General features: G+C 36.5%; 2 protein-coding genes across 2 annotated transcripts; one reads left to right on the forward strand and one right to left on the reverse strand.

Moving 5' to 3' along the window:
- Positions 1-181: 181 nt before the first annotated feature.
- ppm1kb (protein phosphatase, Mg2+/Mn2+ dependent 1Kb) lies at positions 182-14,491 on the reverse strand. The gene is made up of 7 exons (XM_058783000.1): positions 14,356-14,491; positions 12,935-13,514; positions 11,518-11,618; positions 9,440-9,605; positions 9,214-9,358; positions 2,342-2,476; positions 182-1,924 (listed from the first exon to the last, which is right to left on the reverse strand). The coding sequence occupies exons 2-7, from the start codon at positions 13,372-13,374 to the stop codon at positions 1,793-1,795; spliced, it is 1,119 nt and encodes a 372-aa protein (XP_058638983.1). The 5' UTR covers positions 13,375-13,514; positions 14,356-14,491; the 3' UTR covers positions 182-1,792.
- Positions 14,492-14,615: 124 nt separating this feature from the next.
- LOC131545274 (probable E3 ubiquitin-protein ligase HERC4) lies at positions 14,616-22,815 on the forward strand. Its single transcript, XM_058783950.1, has 24 exons — positions 14,616-15,357; positions 15,540-15,654; positions 15,748-15,824; positions 15,925-16,146; positions 16,298-16,389; positions 16,473-16,603; positions 16,775-16,902; positions 17,004-17,074; positions 17,156-17,274; positions 17,484-17,543; positions 17,638-17,713; positions 17,894-18,080; positions 18,160-18,323; positions 18,402-18,476; positions 18,573-18,644; positions 18,742-18,810; positions 19,120-19,269; positions 19,384-19,524; positions 19,610-19,770; positions 19,868-19,934; positions 20,019-20,077; positions 21,708-21,891; positions 21,972-22,071; positions 22,184-22,815. The coding sequence occupies exons 1-24, from the start codon at positions 15,144-15,146 to the stop codon at positions 22,396-22,398; spliced, it is 2,949 nt and encodes a 982-aa protein (XP_058639933.1). The 5' UTR covers positions 14,616-15,143; the 3' UTR covers positions 22,399-22,815.
- The last annotated feature ends 264 nt before the right edge of the window (positions 22,816-23,079 follow it).

The raw sequence follows: 23,079 nt of genomic DNA on the forward strand, positions 1-23,079 counted from the left end.
ATGGAGCGGTGGGAGGGATTTGGGGACAGGAATCAGGGTTTAAGCCCCCATTGAACATTTTTCTGTATTACATTTACTGGGACACAAAATATATGTTTAATAATGAAATAAAGAGAAATTTGATGACCCCTTGAATATAATATAAAGTAAATCAGACAACAAATAAACAGGCAAAAATAAATCATGTTTATCCAACAGAGATGTTTCTGATGAAACTTTATTCACAGCTGCATTGTACTTCACAATAAACTGCATATCAATAAAGCAAAGTTAGGTCCATATATAGAGCAGGAAACACTTGCAGTTGTTTTACAGATTGTTCTGGGCAAGATCCATGCACAGTTGTATTAACACTGAATAGAATACATTCTGACAGAAACATATTAAATGAAAAACATTACATATGAAAAAAGACCCCTATCGTACTGGATGTGCTTTTGGACCTTAAAGAGGAAGACATTAAAGGAAAAGGGCTGTTAAAAGTCTAAAATGAGAGTAAATGCTGAATGAGAATGACAAGAGTGCTAATGCAGAAATCAATAAATCAAAAAACAGCATCAAAATATGAACCAGTCCTGCAGACGTGAAGAAAGATACCAACTTGTTGAGGTCACATGTGTATATACGGCTCTACAAATAAAAATCACTGGAAATCAGAGATTACGACAGAAGCCTTTCCAGTTAAAAGCTTTAGGTTTTAAAGTTACAGCAGAATGCCTGCAATTACAATCATATCAGTGGATGAATGAATGAAATTTCACATTTCTGCTTTAACTAGGAGACTTAAAATATGTATTTAAATATAATATATAATCACATATACCATAGAGTTAACTGTCCATCATGTACATTATATAAATAACATAAAACAAATATCTGGACTTTGCTCTATGCATTGTAGGGAATACCACTGAACCGTACAATCTGAACAAAAATAGTTTAGTAATACTAAACAAGCACAAGTCACAGTTTAAAACTTCAGTTATAAACCTAAAGTTGAGTTCCAGTTCCAGTGAACAGATGTTTATGGAAAAGGCACAGAAAAATCATTGATTCATTTGTGAAATGGTCCACAAGTTAGGTTGCAAATTCACTTAGGATTTTTTCTTAGAGTAGCTTTCAAATTGCTGGTTGTTAAGTTGGAATAAAGCATGAATGAATATTCACACTACGAATAGGAGACAAAGTTATAGAAATATGTACAGTGGTCTAACTCTGTAAGTACAGGCTTATGAATGTGCACAGCCACCAGAAAAAGCCTGTAGACCACTGAAATGTGCTTCTGCGTATCATTTAACAATCAAAGACTAGAATTATGAGGATTACAAAAATATGGAACCTCCCAAAATCTGAAAGTGCTTAAAATTCCTGTTCTGAAAATGAAATGAGACTCACAATAACAGTGCGGTGAATAATTGTTGATTCCACTATAGCACACTATTCTATAGTATAGTATCTGCGAAAGTGAAAACCAGAACTGAGGTAACCAAATGAAAAAGAGCACCACAGGTTAGGAGCTAAAAGCGGGAAAGAACCATTTTCAAGACAAGGATAAACCCGAACCTCAGAGGATCTTTAACTCCAGCGGTTCAGAAAACCGTTCCTCAAGGCAATCATTCTGTCAAGTCAATATCAACTCCAAAACCACATTAAATGTGGGTTCTGGCTGTAATGGTCTTTTTTTGAGGTGATCCTCACAGGATGGATTAGGAGAATATTGCACATTGGTAAATTCAGACTAGGGAGTCACTTCTGTATAACAGTTAAACCATCATTGTCTTCTTATTTTTGATTAGGCCCAGCGGCCACTGGAGATGAAACTGCGACTGAAGGAGTAGCTCACGTCAGAGCTTTTGTGTTTGCCCCAGGCACCGAATGGCACCACAATGACAGTGCTGTTGTCTTCAGATCCGTATTGAAGAGCCTGAGAGGGACAGAAGAGTATGACAAGGAAAAAAAAAAAAAAGTTATAATGCGAATCTTATGCATGTTTAAACCTGCCGCATTCACTATAAAGACAAGTATATAGTCATTTTTGCTGGACATTCAAAAACGGTTTAGAAATCAAAGTAACCAGGAGTCAATTTTATTTGTGTCCTTTTTTGTAAACAATCTACTGAATCAGCACTTTACAAAATAATTGGTTTATCATCTCATTTGATAACTAACTTTCTTTTTTTATTTAGAACTCCGATACACACTAAAAAACAAAAGACATCATCTAAATACCTGGGGTAAAATTAGCAATCATTGAACAATTTATGTTTCCCATAAAGGGCTAAAGAAGGTGATAACTAGAACTAAAAAAAAATAATGGTGGATGTTGGATTGTATGACTCACCTGCTCAGATATGCGTTGTGCGGCCTCTTTAGGGTCGTTACATTGGTTAATGATGTCACAGATCTCCTGACTGTTCATGATGAAGTTAACGCCATCAGTGGTAAGTGCCAGAAAGGAGTCGTGGACGTGATGCAACTGACAATACAGGTAGAGTTAAATCAATACAACTTGAAATATAAATTATATTTGAATATTTATTTAAATTATTTAATTTCAAATAAAATATTTTAAAATAAATATAATTGATCCAATATCAATCTCTGAGGTGGTGGAAGCGATCAAACTTCTACAAAGTGGCAAGTCACCAGGTTCTGACGGGTTCACCATTGAGTTCTATAAAGCGTTTTCTATATCATTAGCACCTGCACTACAGAATATGTTTAATGAGGCTTTTTCCAAGGGCCACTTGCCTCCCACATTATCTTCAGCGTCAATTACTTTGATTGCCAAGAAAGACAAAGACCCCCTTTTGTGTAGCAGCTATAGACCCATTTCACTTTTGAACGTGGATTATAAAATTTTAACTAAAATTTTGTCCTTGCGGTTACAGCAAGTGCTACCTCAAATAATTTCAGCTGACCAAACAGGTTTCATGATTGGAAGACATTCTTTCTATAATACAAGGAAACTTATCAATATTCTCAATATGCCCAGTTCAGATGTGCCAGAAGTGGTTTTAGCTCTTGATGCGGAAAAGGCGTTCGACAGAGTGGAATGGAGATATCTAATACAGATAATGGAAAGTTTCGGTTTTGATGATGGGTTCATTTCCTGGGTCAAATTATTATACGTCTCTCCGCAGGCATCCGTGTTAACTAACGGTGTGTCTTCATCTCCATTTTTACTTCAGAGGGGCACTAGACAGGGCTGCCCTTTGTCGCCTCTACTTTTTGCCATTGCCATTGAGCCGTTAGCTATCTGGCTTCGTGAGGAGGTAGATTTTAAAGGTATCAAACGGGTAGATAGAGAGTATAAATTATCCTTATATGCTGATGATCTTTTACTTTTTATTTCTGACCCAGTGGTCTCTGTCCCTATTATTTTGAGCATTCTAAATCAGTTCGGGAAAATTTCAGGGTACAAAATTAACTTTCATAAGAGCGAGTTGTTCCCTGTAAATTCTTTGGCAAATAAGCTTACACATTCACTTTTCCCTTTTAGATGGGCAGTCGATGGATTTAAGTATCTGGGAATTTTTGTGACCAAATCTTTAACTGGAATGTATGTCTCCAATTTTGTTCCCTTACTGAAAAATTGTGAATCTGACATAGAACGTTGGTCTAACCTCCCTTTTTCTCTTGCTGGACGTATAAGCCTAATCAAGATGACTGTTCTTCCCAAGTTTTTGTACTTATTTCAACATATTCCAATTTACCTTAAGAAAAAGTTTTTTATGGATTTGGACAAACGTATCACTTCTTTTCTATGGGGAAATAAGCCAGCTCGAATTAAGAAAACAATTTTGCAGCTCCCTAAAAATAAAGGCGGTCTCGCACTCCCAAATTTTTTACACTATTATTGGGCTTGCAATATCCAAAAAATTTTACACTGGAGGAACAATATAAATTCTGAACTTCCTTGTTGGGTTTACCTAGAACAGTCCTCAGCACGTCTCTCTGAACTCTGTTATATCTTCTCAATTACCTTTACCTGCCAATTTTAGTTCAAATTTAGTAGTATCCCACTCAGTTAAGATATGGACTCAATTTAGGAAGCACACTGGTTTGCATAGATCTTCTATCCTTTCTCCGATTTTTAAACATCACTGTTTTGCACCATCCATTATGGATGAGGCGTTCCGAATATGGTTTGATAAAGGCATAAAGACCATTGATGATCTTTATGAGAGCGGTATTTTCTCATCCTTTAATAACCTTTCTAAGAGATTCGATCTGCCTAATTCCCACTTATTTCGTTTCTTTCAAGTTAGGCACTTTGTGCAAAAACTGTTCCCTCATTTTCCAAATCGTCCCCCTGAATCTCCGTTGGATGACATCTTAAAGCTTGAACCACATTCAAAACATTGTATTTCTGTCATTTATAATCTGATTCACAATATTAAATCAGGCTCTGCAAATTCAACCAGAGGTGCTTGGGAAAAGAGTTTGGGATTTGAGTTACCTGATGAACACTGGGAGCGTATTCTTGAACTCACTCACACCTCATCTATATGCGCAAGACACGGGCTTATACAATGTAAGATTCTACATAGGGTTTACTATACTAATGCTAGACTTGCTAAAATATACCCCTCTGTCAGCGATGCATGTAATAGGTGCAAGCAATCACCAGCAGATCTCATTCACATGTTGTGGGAATGCCCTAAATTATTTGATTATTGGACTAAAATATTTAAAACTTTGAAAGATGCCTTCAACATAGATATTGATACAGACCCACTTTTGGCCATTTTGGGTTGGCTGTAGATGTTAACCTTTCAGTAACGGTACAAAAGCTTTAGCCTTTACTACTTTACTAGCAAGACGTCTCATTCTTTTAAAATGGAAGCACGTATCACCCCCTTCCTTTGATACATGGCTAAAAGAAGTGTTTACTTGTATTAAATTGGAAAAAATAAGACTGTCACTCACTGGTTCTTTAAAGACCTTTGACAAAGTGTGGCGCCCCTTTTTAGATTACCTGCTGGCTAACTGTCTTGATACCTAAGCTGAGCATTAATATATAAACATACGATTTCTATTCATGCCTCTTTTTTTTTTTTTTTTTTTTTTTTTTTTATTATTATTATTATTATTTTTGTTGTTGTTGTATTTGTTGGTTTTTTTTTTTTTTCTCTTTTTCTCCTGTGGGAAGTTCTAGGTTGTTGAGGGAGGGAATGATTAATGGGGTAGTATCAGTAATACCATGGAAGGATAATTGTATAAAATTAATGTTGTAATTTGTTGAGTTGGTATTCCATGTATAAAATCTAATAAATAAAAAAAAAAAAAAAAAAATAAATAAATAAATAAATATAATTATCCATGTAAATAACATTTACTCAAAAGTACTCAGTAGGGCTGCCAGTCGATTAGTTTTTTTAAAATCTAATTAATTACATGATGTGTCGATTAATTAATCTAATTAATCGCAAATAACATTTGGCTGTGAAAATACCCCCAAAAGATTATTTAAAGCTATTTTTGTGTTAAATGGGAAAGTATTAAGTAGACATTACAAATAGTAGCTTTAGAATGAAATATTTGATTTGATTCAACATAAAATTTATTACACATAAATGTCTAGGCTACAACGGCCCAACATAAACTACAGAACATAAAAGATCATTTGAAAAGATAATTTGAGAAACATCTTGTTTTTTTGTTCATGCAATGAAAGTCACTGGTAACCAAAACAGCTTTGCTACTAACAGTCTTTAAAATACCTTCCACAAAAATGTTCCACAAAAGAAAGTAAGTCATTCAGGTTTGAGTAAATGATAACAATTTAATTTTCTTGGGTGAACTAATCCTTTAAAGTTTTTCCCCCTCTTTTTTTTTTTTTATAAATGAAATAATACTCTAAATAAGAAACTAAAACTGCCAGCAGGTGACGGTAAATGTCTTTATGAGTCATTCATTCATTTGATTCATTCAAACGGCTGATTCATTCAGGAATTCAGTAAACTGCTCACTTTATAAATGGGCCTTTGAATCATTGATTCACCCGATTTGTTCAAAGCGTGGATTCATTCAGAAAATAAACACGCACAGCAATTCTGCTGTGGCTTTATAGGTAATATATATAACCTAATTATTATTATTTTCATTGTTGGCAAAGCGGAGCAAAAACAGACAATATTGTGTTTAAAATATAACACAATATTAACTTCTTACTTACTGAACTGTTGAATAAAATCACATTTGCACTCGGGACAAACAGCACTCATGTGATATCGCTTATATGATATAAATATGAGACAAATCTCATACAGGAGCATTTTTGCCCGAATATCTTGAATTTTAGGGCATAACTGCATTCATGGAGTTGTAGTTCACTGACAAGCTACGCAATATCGTGTTCATTATCGAAAGCGATTCATCATAGCTTGTCAGTGAACTACGGCTCTGTGTATTAAATGGCGCTCTATTTGAAAACAGGTGATGGAGATTTAGCGCTAATCACGGAACCGGCTTTACTGACGAGATGCGCATGCATATCGTGTTCGATATATCGCCCAGCCCTAGTCTGGCTAATTCGGTTCTTCGAACGCACCTGTTGTTGATGATTAGTATAGCTGGATTGAGCTATCTGAGATAATTGCGCGTTCATGGGTTGGTTTAAAAGAGTAGATGTATCGACACTCGAAACCACAATCAGCAATGCAGCGATTGGCTGGTGGCAAGACAGCAACGTAATGACATCATATAATTAAAAAAAGATACCTGATGAAAAACTTGACAGATTTCTGGACTTTCGTAAGGAAACAGCCAAGCGAACAAAACCACATAAATGTTATAATAGATAAATGAAATGTGCACTTTTATTTATTTATAATTATTTATATTCAGGATTCTAGTATTTGTACAGGCTTTACATTTTTTTTTTTCAATGTAGTAATTAACAATTCAATTAATTTTATCTTTAAAACGGATGTGTTACATAACAGCATTAATTAAAATTTTCCTAAGGGTCAAGATCAAGTTATCTGCATCTCCTGCTCTCCATCAAGCCACTCCCATAACATCTGTCACCACTCAAATTAATGCACGGTCCTACATTATCTGTATAGCATGTGTGTAAGACTCTAATACAATTATGAAGTAAATATTTTATGACGAATAAATCTTTCAGTGAGTAAAACCGGCTGTGTCTATATTATAGACTAAAAATAATATAATAATGTTGTGTAAATACATTTTTAAATGATTATTATTTTAAATTATTGTCCCTGGATCAGTAGGATAATCTTGTAATAAGGTAGCAGTGGTTGGGACATATTTTAAGTATCAATTCTGTTTAAAAAGATGCAATCTAATCCTGTTTACATGAAATAAGCCTGCTCCTGAGCAGGTTTAAGCTTATGGAACTGTTGCTATGACAGCAACTCCGGGATCAGCTTTGAAAAACCAAACGATCAAAGATCAAGTGAAATCGGCAACCTCGGCAGCGATGATGCGTTGCGTGCGTCTTTGCTTGTGCAACTCAACCATCCTGCCACGTTCAATGACAGAAAGCCTTTTTGCCTTTGCCATCAGGAGATCATGACAGTGTGGCTGCATGAAGAACAATGACATGGAAGCCATATTTTTGCGCAGATTTTAACTTTTTAAAGCTATGGTCTTAAACTTTTAATCAGCTGATGAACAGCCTGTTTGAGTTTAAATGCAGTTTTCAATAAATTGCCTATTCTCTATTTTTTGTCTCTTGCTCCTGTTTCTTCTTTTGACATTTTGAAGCAGTACTTACAACCTGGTTACAATCCACCAGCGCGAAATGCAAATATTTGTTTCCCCCGGTCTTAAGATTTTGTTCAGGAGGTGTGTATATTATATATATACACACACATACACACACACACATTATATATATTAGGGCTGGACAATAATTAGATATCAATATGTATCGCAATATTTTTTTTTTTTCAATAACGGTGATATGATTTTTAAACACATTTCCGATATTTTGATATACATTACTAGTGTTTCCCATACATTGATTTATTTGTGGCGTTTGACTTCGTTGAATAAACATGAGCACTGCACATTTCAAAATCAAAGCGCGACGCGGGTGATTTATATGAATGTATCTCTGAAGGAAACCGACTGTCTTCAGAATAGTTTTGATGGCATTTTCATTTTATCTGATAAAGTAGTGTTCATGAGCGGAGCTGCTTAGATTACAGCGGTTACTGGGGAAACCGCTAGTTCTACCGCTCTCAAAGCACCTCCTACTGGTAGAGAATCATTTTCAATAATAATCCCGTCTCCAGCAACATGTTTTTGTCGTTGCTCAATTATTATTATTTTTTTCTGCAGCAACTCACTTGGAGACAGTAATAGAAGGGGGGGAATAGAAATGAATACTTTTATTTAGCAAGGATGCTTTAAATTGATCAAAAGTGATGATAAAGACATTTATAATGTTACAAAAGATTCCTATTTAAGATAGATGCTGTTCTTCTTAACTTTCTATTCATCAAAGAAACATGAAAAAAAATTCTACTCCGCTGTTTTCGACATAAGAATAAATGTTTTTTGAGCAGCAAATCAGAATATTAGAAAATAAAAATTCAGCTTTGAAATCACAGGAATAACTTGCATTTTAAAATATTTTCAAATCGAAAACAGTTATTTTAAATGGTAATAATATTTCAAAATGTTACTGTTTTTGCTGTATTTTTGATTAAAAAAATGCAAGCTTGGGGAGCAGAAGAGAATTCTTTAAAAAACTAAAATCTTACCGTTCAAAAACTTTTGACTGGTAGTGTATGTTAGCTTATAGTTTGAAGTTAATGATATTAATAAGGTGAGTCTGAGATGTTTATTTGACAGTGATTTCACATTTCTTGTTTGTATGAAGGCTAAATACAAATAAAAGGTGAACATTAATTTATTTGTGCTGTTTTTCCCCCCCTAAAATATTATATAGTTTAATAGGAGGAGTTCATAGACTTGGCAAATTCATTTTTCATAAGTTTGTAGGTACAGACATCTGTCGTGGGCATTCTTGGCAGTTTTTATGAGGCTTTTTTTAATAGTGTTCATACCGATATTGGAATTATATCGTATCGACGTAAATTAAGAAATATATCATGATATAAATTTTGGCCATATCGTCCAGCCCTAATATATATATTATATATTATATTATGGTAATTGTCAGTACATTTTGAATATGTGAAAGTGAATTTAAAGAAAAAAAGCTCTCACTGAAATCCTCTTAGTCTCTGGTTCTGCGATGACACCTGACGTTTTGAGGTCGAAATCTCCAATGCTGCGTGTCATGGCCAGTCTGCCATTGACGTGAGGCTGACCCAAACTGTTCCACGTAATACAACCTCCAGTCTTCCGTATTCTTCAGAAACAAACACATGGTGATCAAAACACAAGCGCTCTGCAATGTGATGTCCCAGTCTGCCCAGAGCAGTTAGTGTACCTCTCTTTTTCATCCTTTCTCTCAGGCGTGTGATCCACGGTGAGTTTGAGGGCTTTGCCTTTGCGGCACAGCATGGCTCTGCTGTCCCCCACGCTGCCCACCACCAGCTCGATCCCGTCTCTCAGCAGGGCCACAGTGGCAGTGGTCCCTGCACTCAACAGAGAGGCTGTAACACACCAGAGAGCGAGGCAGAATGGTTAGTTTGTGATGCGTTGAAGGTCACAGAAACAGTATAACACGAAATACAGAGTTTGCATCTGTTTAAGCACAATCACACACAGAAACTAAACAACTATTTACTCTTAGTCCTGTTCTTAGATTTGCATGTAATACTAGTGCACTATACTACGAAATACTGTGCATATTTATGAGATAGGTACACACTGCTTTGGTAATCAAGCATCTGATAAAAACAATTGTAAACTGAAACAAGAAAAGGGAGTTTCCACAAGAGATGATGTACTGGAGTGGTCAAGGCAAGCAGGTAGCATTGTACCTTTTTGACTAGCTAAGGCACATAGGATGCGCGTTAGAAAAGTAAACACCACTGTTTAGGCAAAACATTATGCTTAGCATAGAAAAAAAGCATTAAAAAGCATAAAAGCAATTGATTTTAAGAGGTACATCTCTTTTTAGCAAATAGCATTTCTTCACTGAAAATGACTCCCACAGTAAATATTCTAAATGTGTTTTTCTCTGACATCAAATAAAACTAGTGTTATCCATACACAAAAAACAAGCTTTGAACACAACAACTAATCAATCATTTTCCAGCAACCAACATATGTGAAGAAGGTAGAGCACAGTAAAGAGAGATAAAGAGAAAGACAGAAAGGAAAGAAAGAGAGAAAGGTCAGGAACCTTCCAAAAGTCCACGCAAGGACCCGCTGGAGCAATCTAACCCTCCGGCCTCCATAAAGGTACCGCAGAGCTGCAGCTCTTATAGGGGTAAGCTGGGTCCGCGGCTGTTGTAAATATAACACGCACACACACAGGGCAAGATTGGACATGTCACGCAGCAGGCCACACTAGTGGGCCGCACACTACATGAATATGATGGACCTAGTATAATCGTATTTATTCTATCACAACAGCATTCAATATCCTTATCAACAAAGATAAATCTAAAAAAAAAAACACTTTTTTTTTTTTATACTATGCGTTTATATTATATACTAAAGGTGGGATACTATTTCAATTCAAGATGATACTATAATTCCAGATGCATCAATGTTTCAACAACAGCGTTAGATGCAAATCTTTACTATATTAAGGTTTATAGGCTAAATCTCTGTTAAGTGGAACATAAATGGAATAAATGAGTGTAATAACTTAGAGCTTTAAATTGTATTTTTCAGCCCTAAAATACAAAGAGAAAAACAAAATAATGAAAATAAAAACAACTTATTCCGATTATCAACTGATAAAGGTTCTACGTGCCACAGTGCAGATATCTGAATAGTTACGTCAACGGTACAGTTGCAAGCACAGTAAAGGAGCAAACATTTTCACTAAAATATTAATTTTCATAACACACATTGTTTCATGTCAGTTTTGTTTAGCAAATATTTTAGGAAAATCATTTAGGATATTTTTATAAAAACAGTAACTATAAAGGACAGTTCCCTAAATTTACATGATAAAACTGACATATGACTTAAAAAAAATAAATGTATAGATATCTGCCATTTATGTATTTTTTTTTTATAATAAAAGGTTTGCTAATTATTTGCAGTGTAAGAATACTGATGCATCTAGGAATCATTTTTTTAACCCACCCCTAGTATACACAAGCATGTAAGTGCTATCTATATTGGGATGGACGAATTTTACAGAGCCAAAAAGAAATTTGTGAATAATCATGACAAGATTATAAAGGTCTTCACTGCTCTGTATAAGGGATCATTGTCAAAATCATGTTTTTAGTCTGCATTGTCATGTTCTGCTCACAAATGTCCATTTGGCTCTGTTACATGTTTATCTGATGCATCAAAGCAATACTTAATTAAGACTCTAAAACAACAGCTGAGAGACTAAGCATGCTTAAAAAACAAATAAATCAGTAAAATAGGACCTACCATCTGCACTGAAGTGAAGATGCCTTGCTAATGCTTTGTCAACCTCAAGAAATGCTTTGGTTAAAACTAATTCCAAGTTATCCTCCTCCTCTGCTATGTCTCTGAAACACAAATAAAAATGCAATATAAACAGTTAGTTATTCTGAAACACCACATGATTCAGAAGCCCATAATGTTTTGAACAGGTTTAGAAACTCAGTCCTCTTAAAGGAATTACAAGAACTAGTCCCGTGTCGGTAAACACAGAGCTTGCGTCACGACAGAGCTCTACGCGAGTAAAATCATGAGCATATGTTGTATATGGAACTTCTTGCATATTCTTGACAAAATTGGAAAATAGAGATACAAAAATAAAATACAAGCCCAATAATTAAATATTTCACCCAAAAATTCACTCACTCTCAGGCCATCCAAGATGTAGAGTTTGTTTCTTCATCTGAACAGTTTTGGAGAAATGTAGCATTACATCACTTGCTCACCAGTGGATCCTCTGCAGTGAATGGGTGCCGTCAGAATGAGAGTCCAAACAGCTGATAAAAACATCACAATAATCCACACCAGTCCAGTTCATCAACATCTTGTGGAGTGAAAATCTGTGCATTTACATCAAGACCTTTATTTATTTATTTTTTTAAGATTTGTTTTTGGCGTTTTTGCCTTTTTATTTGATAGGACAGTAGGTAGACAGGAAACGAAGTTGGAGAGAGAGAGGGGGGACGGGATCGGGAAAGGTCCGTGAGCCGGGATTTGAACACGGGACGCACGAAGCGCAGCGGCGCTTACATGTCGACGCGCTGCCCACGAGGCTATCGACGCCGACACATCAAGACTTTTGATTTTTAATTAAAATATTAATAATATTGCTTTATCCAGAAGAAAATTATCTCACCTGAATCAGGAGAGAAATATATACTGGCAAGTTTTGATGTGAGATGAAAATGGATTTGTTTCACCATGCACTTTTTTGCATGGAGCTTTTCATGTCACAAGACATTAACTGATGAACTGGAGTCATGTGGATTATTGTAATGTTTTTATCAGCTGATGGCACCCATTCACTGCAAAGGATCCATTGGTGAGCAAATGATGTAATGCTGAATCTCCAAATCTGTTCTGATAAAATAAACTCATCTACATCTTGAATGACCTAAAGGCGAGTAAAATCTCAGCAAATTTGTATTTTTTACAGTGGTGGCCAAAATTATTAGAACACTAGTATTTTCACCAGCTAAAAATGGTTTTGTGTGTCAATAGTGTGTCAATGAATGTTTGGAAATGTAAACTGATATTTCCTACTGACACACTACAGCAAAAGATAGAAATAACTGACGTAAAACCATTTTTTTAGCTGCTGAAAATACTAGTGTTCTAATAATTTTGGCCACCACTGTAGGTGAACTATACCACTGATCCTTACTTAATATGCTTCTCCATGTTTCTGTGGCAGAATTCAGCAGCCTCTGCACCTCCGTGCCCATCAAACACTGCAAAGTACATGATGTTGTCCGTCATCTGCGATAACTGATAGCGGTCTTCGTTCACCTTCCGCTGGCCAATCTGCGATGCGCAGCCCACCTTAGACAGGCTAACTTTGGGAATGAGTTTACCATATCGGATGCTCGACGGAAGCAAGATGGGCTCATCAATGCGGTTGTCCCAGATCCCAAAGGAGTCCCAGGTAGTCGGACGGCCACTGCTGTCCGGATCAAAACGAGAGTTGCTGCACCGAGGAGATGACGGCATGTGTAGAGCCCGTTTTGGGTCTTCTTGGTGGATGCCGGTTAGGCCAAGGGCAGCCCTGTAGCAAACACGGGACCCGCTGAGCATGGCATATCGCACGAGAAGAGCCACTGACATACTCAGTGGTAGGGTACCACACTTTCTGAACAGGCAAGAAGAGTCTGAAACAAATGGCCTTTAAATTTACTTCAAAAATCAGTGCAGAACGTCTCTGTCTCACTGGTCTCTGTAAATATTCAGTCTTGACCAGGAGTTCTCTGAAAAACAAGGAAAAGAACAAATTAATGACTTGCCCTGAGGCGTGTTATTCCCTAGTGTACATACTATGCAACATGAAGCACGTTGCTTTCAGGTGTCTCAAAACGTAGCGAGATGCCGACACAGACAGCCCGTTTTAGTCACCTATGAATTCTAAAAATAGCTACTAAGGTAGTCAGCTCACTGGGTTTTAAAACACAGCCTTTGTTTAAACACTAATAATATGCTTACAGCCCCTCCCACTGAAGTCACTGATTAAAAACATATGACTTATGTATATAATACACGCCTAAAAATGTTGCTTAGGTAGTCAGCTGGTTAGGTTATAACAAGCCTTTGTTTAAACACTAAACAGAGTGTTTACTGCTTGTCCCAATGGAGGCATTCAGTAACTCATTAAACACAACAGTGCCCCACCCCCTATTTAATTCATACCACAATTCATATATTATGTTTACATAACCTGCAAAAACAACATCAATACAGTCATTTCTAATGGGAATAACCAAATTATAGATACATGGACGAAGAATCAACAAGTTAAATATGAATAGAGGGTAAATAAACATGACGTAACACTCTGCTTATATAACAACATGCTAGCAAAACCTTCAAACCAGTCTTTATTCAAGTTTTAAACAAAAACGCTAACGCAAAATAGCTGAAACAGGTATGAATTATACACTATGCGGATTACTGAGCGTAAACATTCATCACAACAAGCAAAATGGAGATGAATCCTCGAGATGTGCCTCACGGAGCTGGCGCTACAAGCAAACCCACTTCGCAACAGCAAAACGCGAATTTTGTATAATTTCTAATCTTTTATTTGCTACTTACCGTTAATTTGTATGATAACAATGATATCTGGTATGTATTTGTTTAACCTAACGGGTTAATATATATGTAATATCGTACAGTAGCTCATTTCTGCTCAGCGTCGGTTTTTCCTTTTTTTTTTTTTTTTTAGCAACACACCAACCGCCTATGAAGGAAAATACATGTGAGCCAATCAGATCCCTCCGTTTCGTCGGTGGGGTTCAATCAGTTGATTGGCCAGACTAATGTGATTGACATGGATCTAAACCAATGAGTTAAGCGAAACTGTAGTAGTAGGCGTTATAAACTCAGAAGCTTGTGGCTATTGTTTATGTTTTACATGCCTTTATAAAATGTTTCTTAACGACTAAATATATATCTAAATTTAACAATACAGAGAACTATCGACATTAAAAGCTTGAAGAGGGATGTCATGTTATGCAGAATGACAGACACGGTTACCATTCACGTTTTTGAATGTAAAACATGAATTGTGACTTCTCAGTTTTCATTCCCTGGTATTTTACCTAACATCACCTTTATGGTCTGTGGAAGAACTGAAAGTCATTGTGGATAGGCTGTCCTATCCCACATCTAAAACCTTTTTTTCTTTCACTCGGTGTTGAAATCAACAAATATAGAAGAAAAGATTCAATATTTTGTAGGAAGTCGAATAAGTATCGTTTAGCCTGAAACCAGCCCTTCCTGTTTAGCTTTCGTATTTGCAATTTAACAGGAGTGTGTTCGTCAGTCCAGGAAGGAAGAGAGAAGAGACTGGAGTCTGATCTTCTCGTGCATCAGCTGTGATCATGTTGTGTTTTTGGGGAGCGCAGGTCAGAGAGGGGTTTGAGCTGGTAAAGCCTGACCAAGTCAAACATGGCAAATGTGGAATACGATCTGTGTGTCCGAAAACAGCAGTTCAGGACATGTCAGCTGGAAGGAGTTTTGCTGGATTCATCCGGGATGGGAAGGTCTCGGTCCTGAGATTGCGCAGTAAAGACAGTGATCATGATGGAAAACTAAGTATGATACACTAATGGCACATTATGTCAAAATTGAAAGATATAAATGTAAGAAAAATGCCATATATTTATATTTGAGAGAACATGATACTGTATGTTTATTAATGACATCATAATGAAAGTGTGTTTATTTTTATTGTCTGAAGAGAAGTTGAACTGATGAAAATAATTTATTTACTACAGAGGAACTACAGCTAAAGAATAACAAAATCAGACTGATAGTCTGTGGAGGAGATGGTGCAGTTCTTCTTTCTTATGGAGGAAATGTTCTCATTATGGACAAATCTACTGTGTGCAGGTTTGTTTATGGAGACATGACAGGCAGCATAGATGACAATAAATTATAATATATATATATATATATGACAGATTTTTTTTTTTGTCTCTGCAGACCTCTTATAGGTCTGGAAAACAGGCAGGTGATTCAGATCGCATGTGGAGACCATCATTCAATGGCACTAACCAACGGTATTTCATCTGCCATTTTGCTTTCATCTTTTGTCATCTTATGATTGCCATGAATTGATTGAGTTTTGAGTGTAGATGTTCAGAGCTGTTGCTCTTTCAGATGGTCAGGTGTTCGTGTGGGGTGAGAACTCTCATGGTCAGCTGGGTTTGAGGAAAGATCATCCCGGCTCTCCGTCTGCTCAACATGTTCAGAGTCTGAGTGGGATCCCGCTGGCTCAGATCAGCGCTGGAGGAGACCACAGCTTTGTGTTGTCTCTCTCTGGAGTCGTGTTTGGATGGGGAAGGAACTCTGCTGGACAGCTGGGCCTCGGAGACACTACAGGTCTGATTATTTCTTCATGTAAAAGCTAAATCAGTAACAGTATGAAACTACATATAAATGTACTAAATCTGTGCAATACTGTGTCAAATATATATCTAAGCATTAATATGATGGATTTGGAAGTGATGAATTTACTGTTTTTCTATCACAGACAGACACGTCCCAACGATGGTAAATAGTCTGAACCGGAAGAAAACTGTGTCCATCTCATGTGGAGGGGAACACACTGCCACTTTATCAAAGGTACTATAGTCATAATATATTAGGTTTATATTGTATTTAGCATAAAAGCAAGCAGAAAATGTAGTGAACAGTTTATGTTTCAGGGCGGCACAGTATTCACATTTGGATCCGGAGGTTCTGGTCAGCTTGGGCACAAATTATTTAGAGATGAACATCATCCGCGGGTGGTTGCTGAACTGTGGGGGTCTGAAGTGTCACAGGTCACATGTGGGAGGTAAAGACTGTTCATAAGCTTTATTAACAATCACCATCTCAGAGCAGTAGTACAGTTTTTTATGCACTGTGCTACGTCTTTAGCTCTCATGCATAATTCCTCACATGATTAACATGTCTGATGTTTGAGTTCTGCTCAGTAATTAGGCTTTTGATTATTTCTTGCATAAAGATATCACACGCTTGTATCAATCACATCGTCAAAGCTGATCTACTCATTTGGATGTTGGATCCAAGGGAAGCTGGGAAATGGCAAAAGGATAAAGAAGTCCGTGCCTTACCCTGTGGATCTGTCAACTAGTAATTAAAAATCATTTAATAGCAACAGTTTGTTTTATTATGAATATTTTTATATTTATAATGATGCTCAGAGATCTAATTTAAGTATTTGTTGCACACAGAATATAATCATGAATATACGATTAAAAAACTTGTTGCTGGGGAGAATCATTCCTTTGCCTTGTTTTTCAAAGTAAGACATGGCAGTTTTCATTCATAAATAATTAATATTTTTGCTGCACTGTGATTACGTATGTTTCTGCTTTTTTTGTAGGAACTTGGGAATGAGTCTGCAAAGTCTAAGCCCATTCCTCGTAGAGGGGTTGTGACATTAAATGAGAGTATGATCGACCGCTGGGTGTCTGAAAGAGACTCATGGCTAGCGATAAAGAGGTGAGTGCTTCAATAGACAGAGTTTCTGTTTTCATTTATGTGTATTATGTCCACATCACCCTTAAAAACAATATTGTCAAAGTGTTTGTCAGTTCTTGCTGACAAAAAAGTTTTGCTGAAGGATTCAGCAAATAGACTTATAAGTAGAGTATGTTAGAAGTCTTATTTAATGTTGTGGCCTGTAATTTATACATGGACTATATTTACAGGGAAATAACAAAAGTGTTCTCCTCTGCTGCCTGTTTGAACGGAAGTTTTCTCAAAGCAAGGTAACTCAGAAGTAGATATGTCTAGCAATTTTTGAAGCCAAAACGAATCTGCTGAAAGCATCACAAATATTTATGTACATTTTTGTTTTTGCAGTCATGATGAACAGGATTTTGAGCTGGCTGAAAAAGCTTTTTCAAAGTTATCAGGGAACGAAAAGGTGATATCAAAGGTAATAGTAAATCCAAAGTATTCAGTTTGTTTAACATTAAACGATGCAATGACATTTAATAAGACTTAAAGGTGCTGAAAGGGGTTTTCTATCTTCTGTGTGGTGTCTATTTACTTTTTTGTTTACTTTCACAAACTAAACTGTATACAACCTGGAATTCCTTTAATTTGTGTATCTCAGGTAGTGACGGTGGTTGAACAGATGCTGCGTTCTCTGAATCCAAATCCAGTTGGTGAGGAATCGCTGAGACTTTACATTCTCCTCCCTGAGCTCATCAGACGTCTCCAGAAACAACAAAGAACTGAACTCACTGAAGCTCTGGCCTCCAAAATCCTTCAGCTGGATCCTGCTATTCAGAGGGTGTTAGGTAAAGCTGAAGACCTTTTCAGCCTTTGTGTTGTTGTCCTTGTTGTATTTGTCTAAGTATTTTTATGTTATATTCTCAGAGAAGTACTGGTCCAAACTCCCTGATGATTGGCTTAAAAGCTTGGTGAAGTTATTTCGTAAAGCATCTGCTGAGCTGATTGGCCAGATTTCTCGTGGTGAAATCAATCAGGAGGATATACAACACTTGGAGAAGTTTTTGAAGATCCTTCAGATTATCTATCAGGTGCCTTTTTTAAACACTGGATCAAAGATGTAATTTAATCTATCATTGTATAATAGTTGTTTATACTTTGTTGTGAAGGTCTGCTGCAGTGCCAACAGAGACATCCCAAACAGGGATTTCATCATTCATGAGATCAATGATCTGCTAGATACAGTAAGAACCAAAGTAATAGTGAATTCTGCTGCACAGAATGTTTTTTCTTTGAGGAATATTAAAATACAAGAAAATTATCTTTTTCTACATCAATAGCTGCAAGCCACCTTGGAATACCTGGAAGAGTGCATTGATGTCTGTGATATCGTTTTAAAAATGCACTACATTGTGGGTATTTAAGGCTTTTATCATGATACATATGAATATTTGCATGAACTTGTTTTTTGTTCAATAACTATATTTCTCCCATGCACCTTTCTTTCAGAGAACTATTAAAATATTATTCAAGTTCCCTTTTGCGGCTGATACTGCATCTAAATGGAGAATGTTTCATGTAAGTGACATATGCCATGATAAACTGAGGGTATGTTTACACGACAATGATGTACTAAAAACGGAGAAGTTTTTCCATGAAAAGCTTTGCATACGTTTTTGTAGTTTAAACAGAGATTATATTGTTTTCAAAAACTTGCAACATGTTCTCAAAAGTTTGTTTTCAGACCCCCAAAATGCTGCTGTTTAAACGAACAGCCAAAATAAAAAGTTTTCCATATTTAGTTTTAGAAAACAGTGTCGTGTAAACGCCCTGTGAATGTAATCATTTTATGCAAATATCCAGCTAACATTATTGTGCGTTTTTAAGTACCTGCGGGACGAACGGATACAGAGAGTTTCAGACTTATTCATACTTATGGACAGTACCAACATGTTGCGCATAAACAGGGAATCATTGTTGACGGACACACTTGAGTATCTCAGACAAAACATCTACTCATTTTCCCATCGATTGAAGGTAAATGGAATAGCAATAGTTGACCATTTGAAACATCTGATATGCCATTTTACCATACTGTAAGGCCTCGTTTTATGAAACTTTTTTGGGGGGGTAAAAATGTTTCCTCTGCAGGTGGCGTTCATTGGGGAGAATGGAAGAGATATGAGGGGTTTATCGGCAGAATTCTTCTCCCTCCTTTCCCAGTCTCTTCTGAAATGGGAGAAGAAGGTCCTGGAAGTCCATGAGAGTTCACTGGTTTGGTTCAATCCTGATGTAAGTTGTACACCAAACATTCCTCATTCTTCCTGGTTTCTCCCATTTATCAGTATGTGCTATGATGCTTGTTTTTTTTTTTCAGAACATGCAAGATGATTTTTACTATCTTGGCGTTATCTGTGGAATGGCGCTCTACAACTGTCATTATATAAACATTGACTTCCCGCTGGCCTTGTTCAAGAAACTCCTCCAGCAGAGTCCCACACTGAATGATCTGGAGGAACTATCTCCTGTGGAGGCCAGGTAAACGATTAAAGACTACGAGCCATCAGAATTTATACATTGTAGTGTTACAGAGCAGGTCATATTTATAATTGCATTTCAAAAAATCTCACATTAGAAGTCTGAAAAGCCTTCTTGAGGAGGACGAGGACGAAGTCGTGGATACACTCTTTTTGGATTTCACGGTAATACAGTTTCTATGGTTCATTTGTATAATTGTACACAGCTGTAATTTTAAAACTTACATTTGTGTTATTTACCTCCTTCAGGTCAGAGGGCAAGAGCTCATTCCAAATGGAAATCAGATTCCAGTGACCAAAGTTAATAGGTATAAACTGTTTGCTCTACTTGTGTAATTGCCTGTCTATCTATCTATCTCAACTTTTCAAAATATCTTTCAATCTTTCAATCAAGCATGTCTTGAAAAACATTCCTTTTCTATATGTCCTTGTGATGTTAGACAGTTTACTAAGTCACTTTGGTACATTTCTCAGATCAGAATTGAAATTCTCAAAACTGCTAGTTCAACCTCTACATCATGTAGTCACTTGTGCACATCAAAAGCAATTCTCATTCTTCAAAATCATTGTGAATGATTTTGTATGTTCATGGAATTGATTATGTACAATTGTCTGCTGTTTCCGCTAGCCTGGTAATGCCAAACTCTGCTACTTCGCTTTGCTTCGTAGACAGAGTCTGGAAGGACAAGCGTTTTCTTTCTTGTGGGCGGGCGCTTGTCTGAAGTTTAAAATCATTGGTGTACCCGTAAGCCAATCACATAACGGTTGGTTATGACGTATGCTATTCGGCGACTCGGCTGCCTCGAACTTTTGCTGTAAACACCGGTATTTACGCGAAATACCGGAGTGAAGATGGCTGTGAACGACTTTTGCAGATTATGTGAAGTGAATATACGCATCCACAATTATCGCCTTGCCGGACTTTGGCCTCCCCAGTTTCTCGCTGACAATCGGCAACAGTTGATGAATTAAACTTTTCCCAAAACCTGTCGGGAGTAGGGCCACAACATCACCTCCATTCAAAATGTGAACTAAACACTCTTCTTGTTCGGTTCAGTTGGCAAATGCCGGGAATATTCTCCACAACAGAGCGAATAGCATCCCGTGTCTCCATGTCCGCTGTCGTTTTAGATTTCCGTCACCTAGACTACAATCTTAAATTCGGCGCTTAGCGTCTACGTCACGGCTCTCAATCCGCCCTCTGTTCGCTGATTGGCCGGCTGCTGCGGAGCCGGAGATAAACCGGGAGATGGTCTGCTATATCAGACTGAGTACAGAAGCGAAATGAAATTGAGCGGGTTTCCTCAATTTTTCTAAGTAAAGTCAACGGATCGCTTTTTACAGTATAGTTGCTTAAGCCTTTCAATGCAAAATGGTTTAGCTAGTTGTCATAATCTGTCAAGCATATTTTTCATACATTTCTATTATACTTTTTTGTAAATGTGTTCTGAATTGATGAATTGCTACACTGTAAAAAGTGCTCAGTTGACTTAACTTAAAAAAATTTAGAAAACCCGTTGCCTCAAAATTATTAAGTAAATAATAATAATTTTAAAAAAAAGTTAAGTGAACTTGACAATTCACTTAACTTATTTTTTTTAATTATCATTTACTTAAAAATTTTAAGGCAACGGGTTTCCTCAATTTTTTTAAGTTAGCACTTTTTACAGTGTACAGGCTTTTGCAAGTAATCCATTGTCCAATTTTGTACAAATTGGTTAACCGATATTAAGACTGATTCAAGAAATGTACCAAAGTGACTGAGAAAAACTGTAAAATACTTCAATGAATTATCCATTACATCTGAATGGATATTATATGAAAAGACAACATAAAACAGAGAATTTAGCCTATAGATGCTGTATATGTTCCCTGTTTTGGCAGTGCTGGATTTCCTTATGTTTCATTGCAAAGTAAGAACACTGTGTTTTTTTGCAGACAGAAATATGTGGATTTGTATGTCGACTTCGTTTTCAACAAGTCAGTAAAAAGTCAGTTCGAGCATTTTTCAGAAGGTTTCTTTAAGGGCTGCCCACTTGATGTGTGGAGCATGTTTCACCCTGAGGAACTCCAGGAGCTTCTCCACGGCTCCCCAAAATACGAGTGGAAGGAGCTTCAGCAGGTAAACGTGTTCAAGAAACGTGCCAATGTTTGACGTTTTAAATATTTGACAGTACCTGAGTTTTTCTGCTTCTTTTTCAGTGTGCCTCCTATGAAAAGTGCTCTGCCTCTGATGAGCTCATCAAGAACTTCTGGACTGTTTTCTTTGAGTTATCTGAAGAGAACAAGAGGAAATTTCTGAGTAAGTGTTGGCTTTAATATATGAGCATCCTGAAGCATCTATGTCACATGCACATTTAGGGAATATCATTGTTATTCCTTCACGTTTTCATATTTCATTTATTTTTCTCTAGTTTTCCTGTATGGGACGGACCGTGTACCTGTGGGAGGTTTCTCAAAGCGTTCTCTGAAGATTGAACTGCGGGACTGTCCTGATGCAGAAGACCGACTGCCAGAGGCCCAGACCTGTTTTGGCAGATTAATTCTTCCCAAATACAGCGATATCAACACACTTCGTGACAAGCTAATACATGCAATCAGCTTTTGTAAGGTTTTTGGACGAGAGTGAACTTTCCTCGAGGTTCCAACCCCAAAATATATGCAGTCAAGCATATTCTGCTAAACTTTGTAGCTTATTAGTTTTAAATGTTACATGAACTGTTATTCAGTTTTGCCTGAGCTTCTTTCAGTCATAGATTTGCAATATAGATGTTACTCTTTTGCTTAATGTTGTCACATTATTTTTGTAAATGTATAGTTGTAAATATTTGTAGGCTAAATAAACACAATATGAGAGCTATACATATTCTATTTTATATATAGCATAAAATAATGACCTTTCATTGTTTATGATTTACAGCTGGCAGAATAACTTAACTAAAGCACTTTGTAATTTTTATATTATATATAATGCATTAATATGTGGATATTCTGGTGTGTCAACTTATAACCTGTTATTTATTGTTAAATAAATAAAAATACATGTGTTGGCACTCATTCGTAATCTGTTTGGTTGACAGTATTGAGCCAATTACTGTTACTACTAATGTCCTCCCAGCACTTTTCCCTCATTGAGGTGGCTGGACAGCCTCAGAAATGTAATGAAGCACAGAAACATTCACATGAACAGCAGAAGTACATCTGATTTTTATTATTTTCTTCATTGGCTATTTCAATTTATTAAATAAAACCTACATACCCTCCTATAGCTCGATTTGTATCAAGTTAGAATGACAAATAATTACAGTGA

This window comes from Onychostoma macrolepis, chromosome 01, assembly GCF_012432095.1.
Source record: "Onychostoma macrolepis isolate SWU-2019 chromosome 01, ASM1243209v1, whole genome shotgun sequence".
NCBI classification, from domain to species: domain Eukaryota; kingdom Metazoa; phylum Chordata; class Actinopteri; order Cypriniformes; family Cyprinidae; genus Onychostoma; species Onychostoma macrolepis.

Coding starts and splice junctions, on each gene's coding strand:
- ppm1kb (XM_058783000.1), bottom strand. CDS start 13,374: ATGTCAGTGGCTCTTCTCGTGCGATATGCCATGCTCAGCGGGTCCCGT. Junction 11,619..12,934: donor AACATGGAGAAGCATATTAA/GTAAGGATCAGT, acceptor TTTGTGTTTCAG/AGACATAGCAGAGGAGGAGG. Junction 9,606..11,517: donor TCTTCACTTCAGTGCAGATG/GTAGGTCCTATT, acceptor GGTGTGTTACAG/CCTCTCTGTTGAGTGCAGGG.
- LOC131545274 (XM_058783950.1), top strand. CDS start 15,144: ATGTTGTGTTTTTGGGGAGCGCAGGTCAGAGAGGGGTTTGAGCTGGTA. Junction 17,275..17,483: donor TCATGGCTAGCGATAAAGAG/GTGAGTGCTTCA, acceptor CTATATTTACAG/GGAAATAACAAAAGTGTTCT. Junction 18,811..19,119: donor CTAAATGGAGAATGTTTCAT/GTAAGTGACATA, acceptor TGCGTTTTTAAG/TACCTGCGGGACGAACGGAT.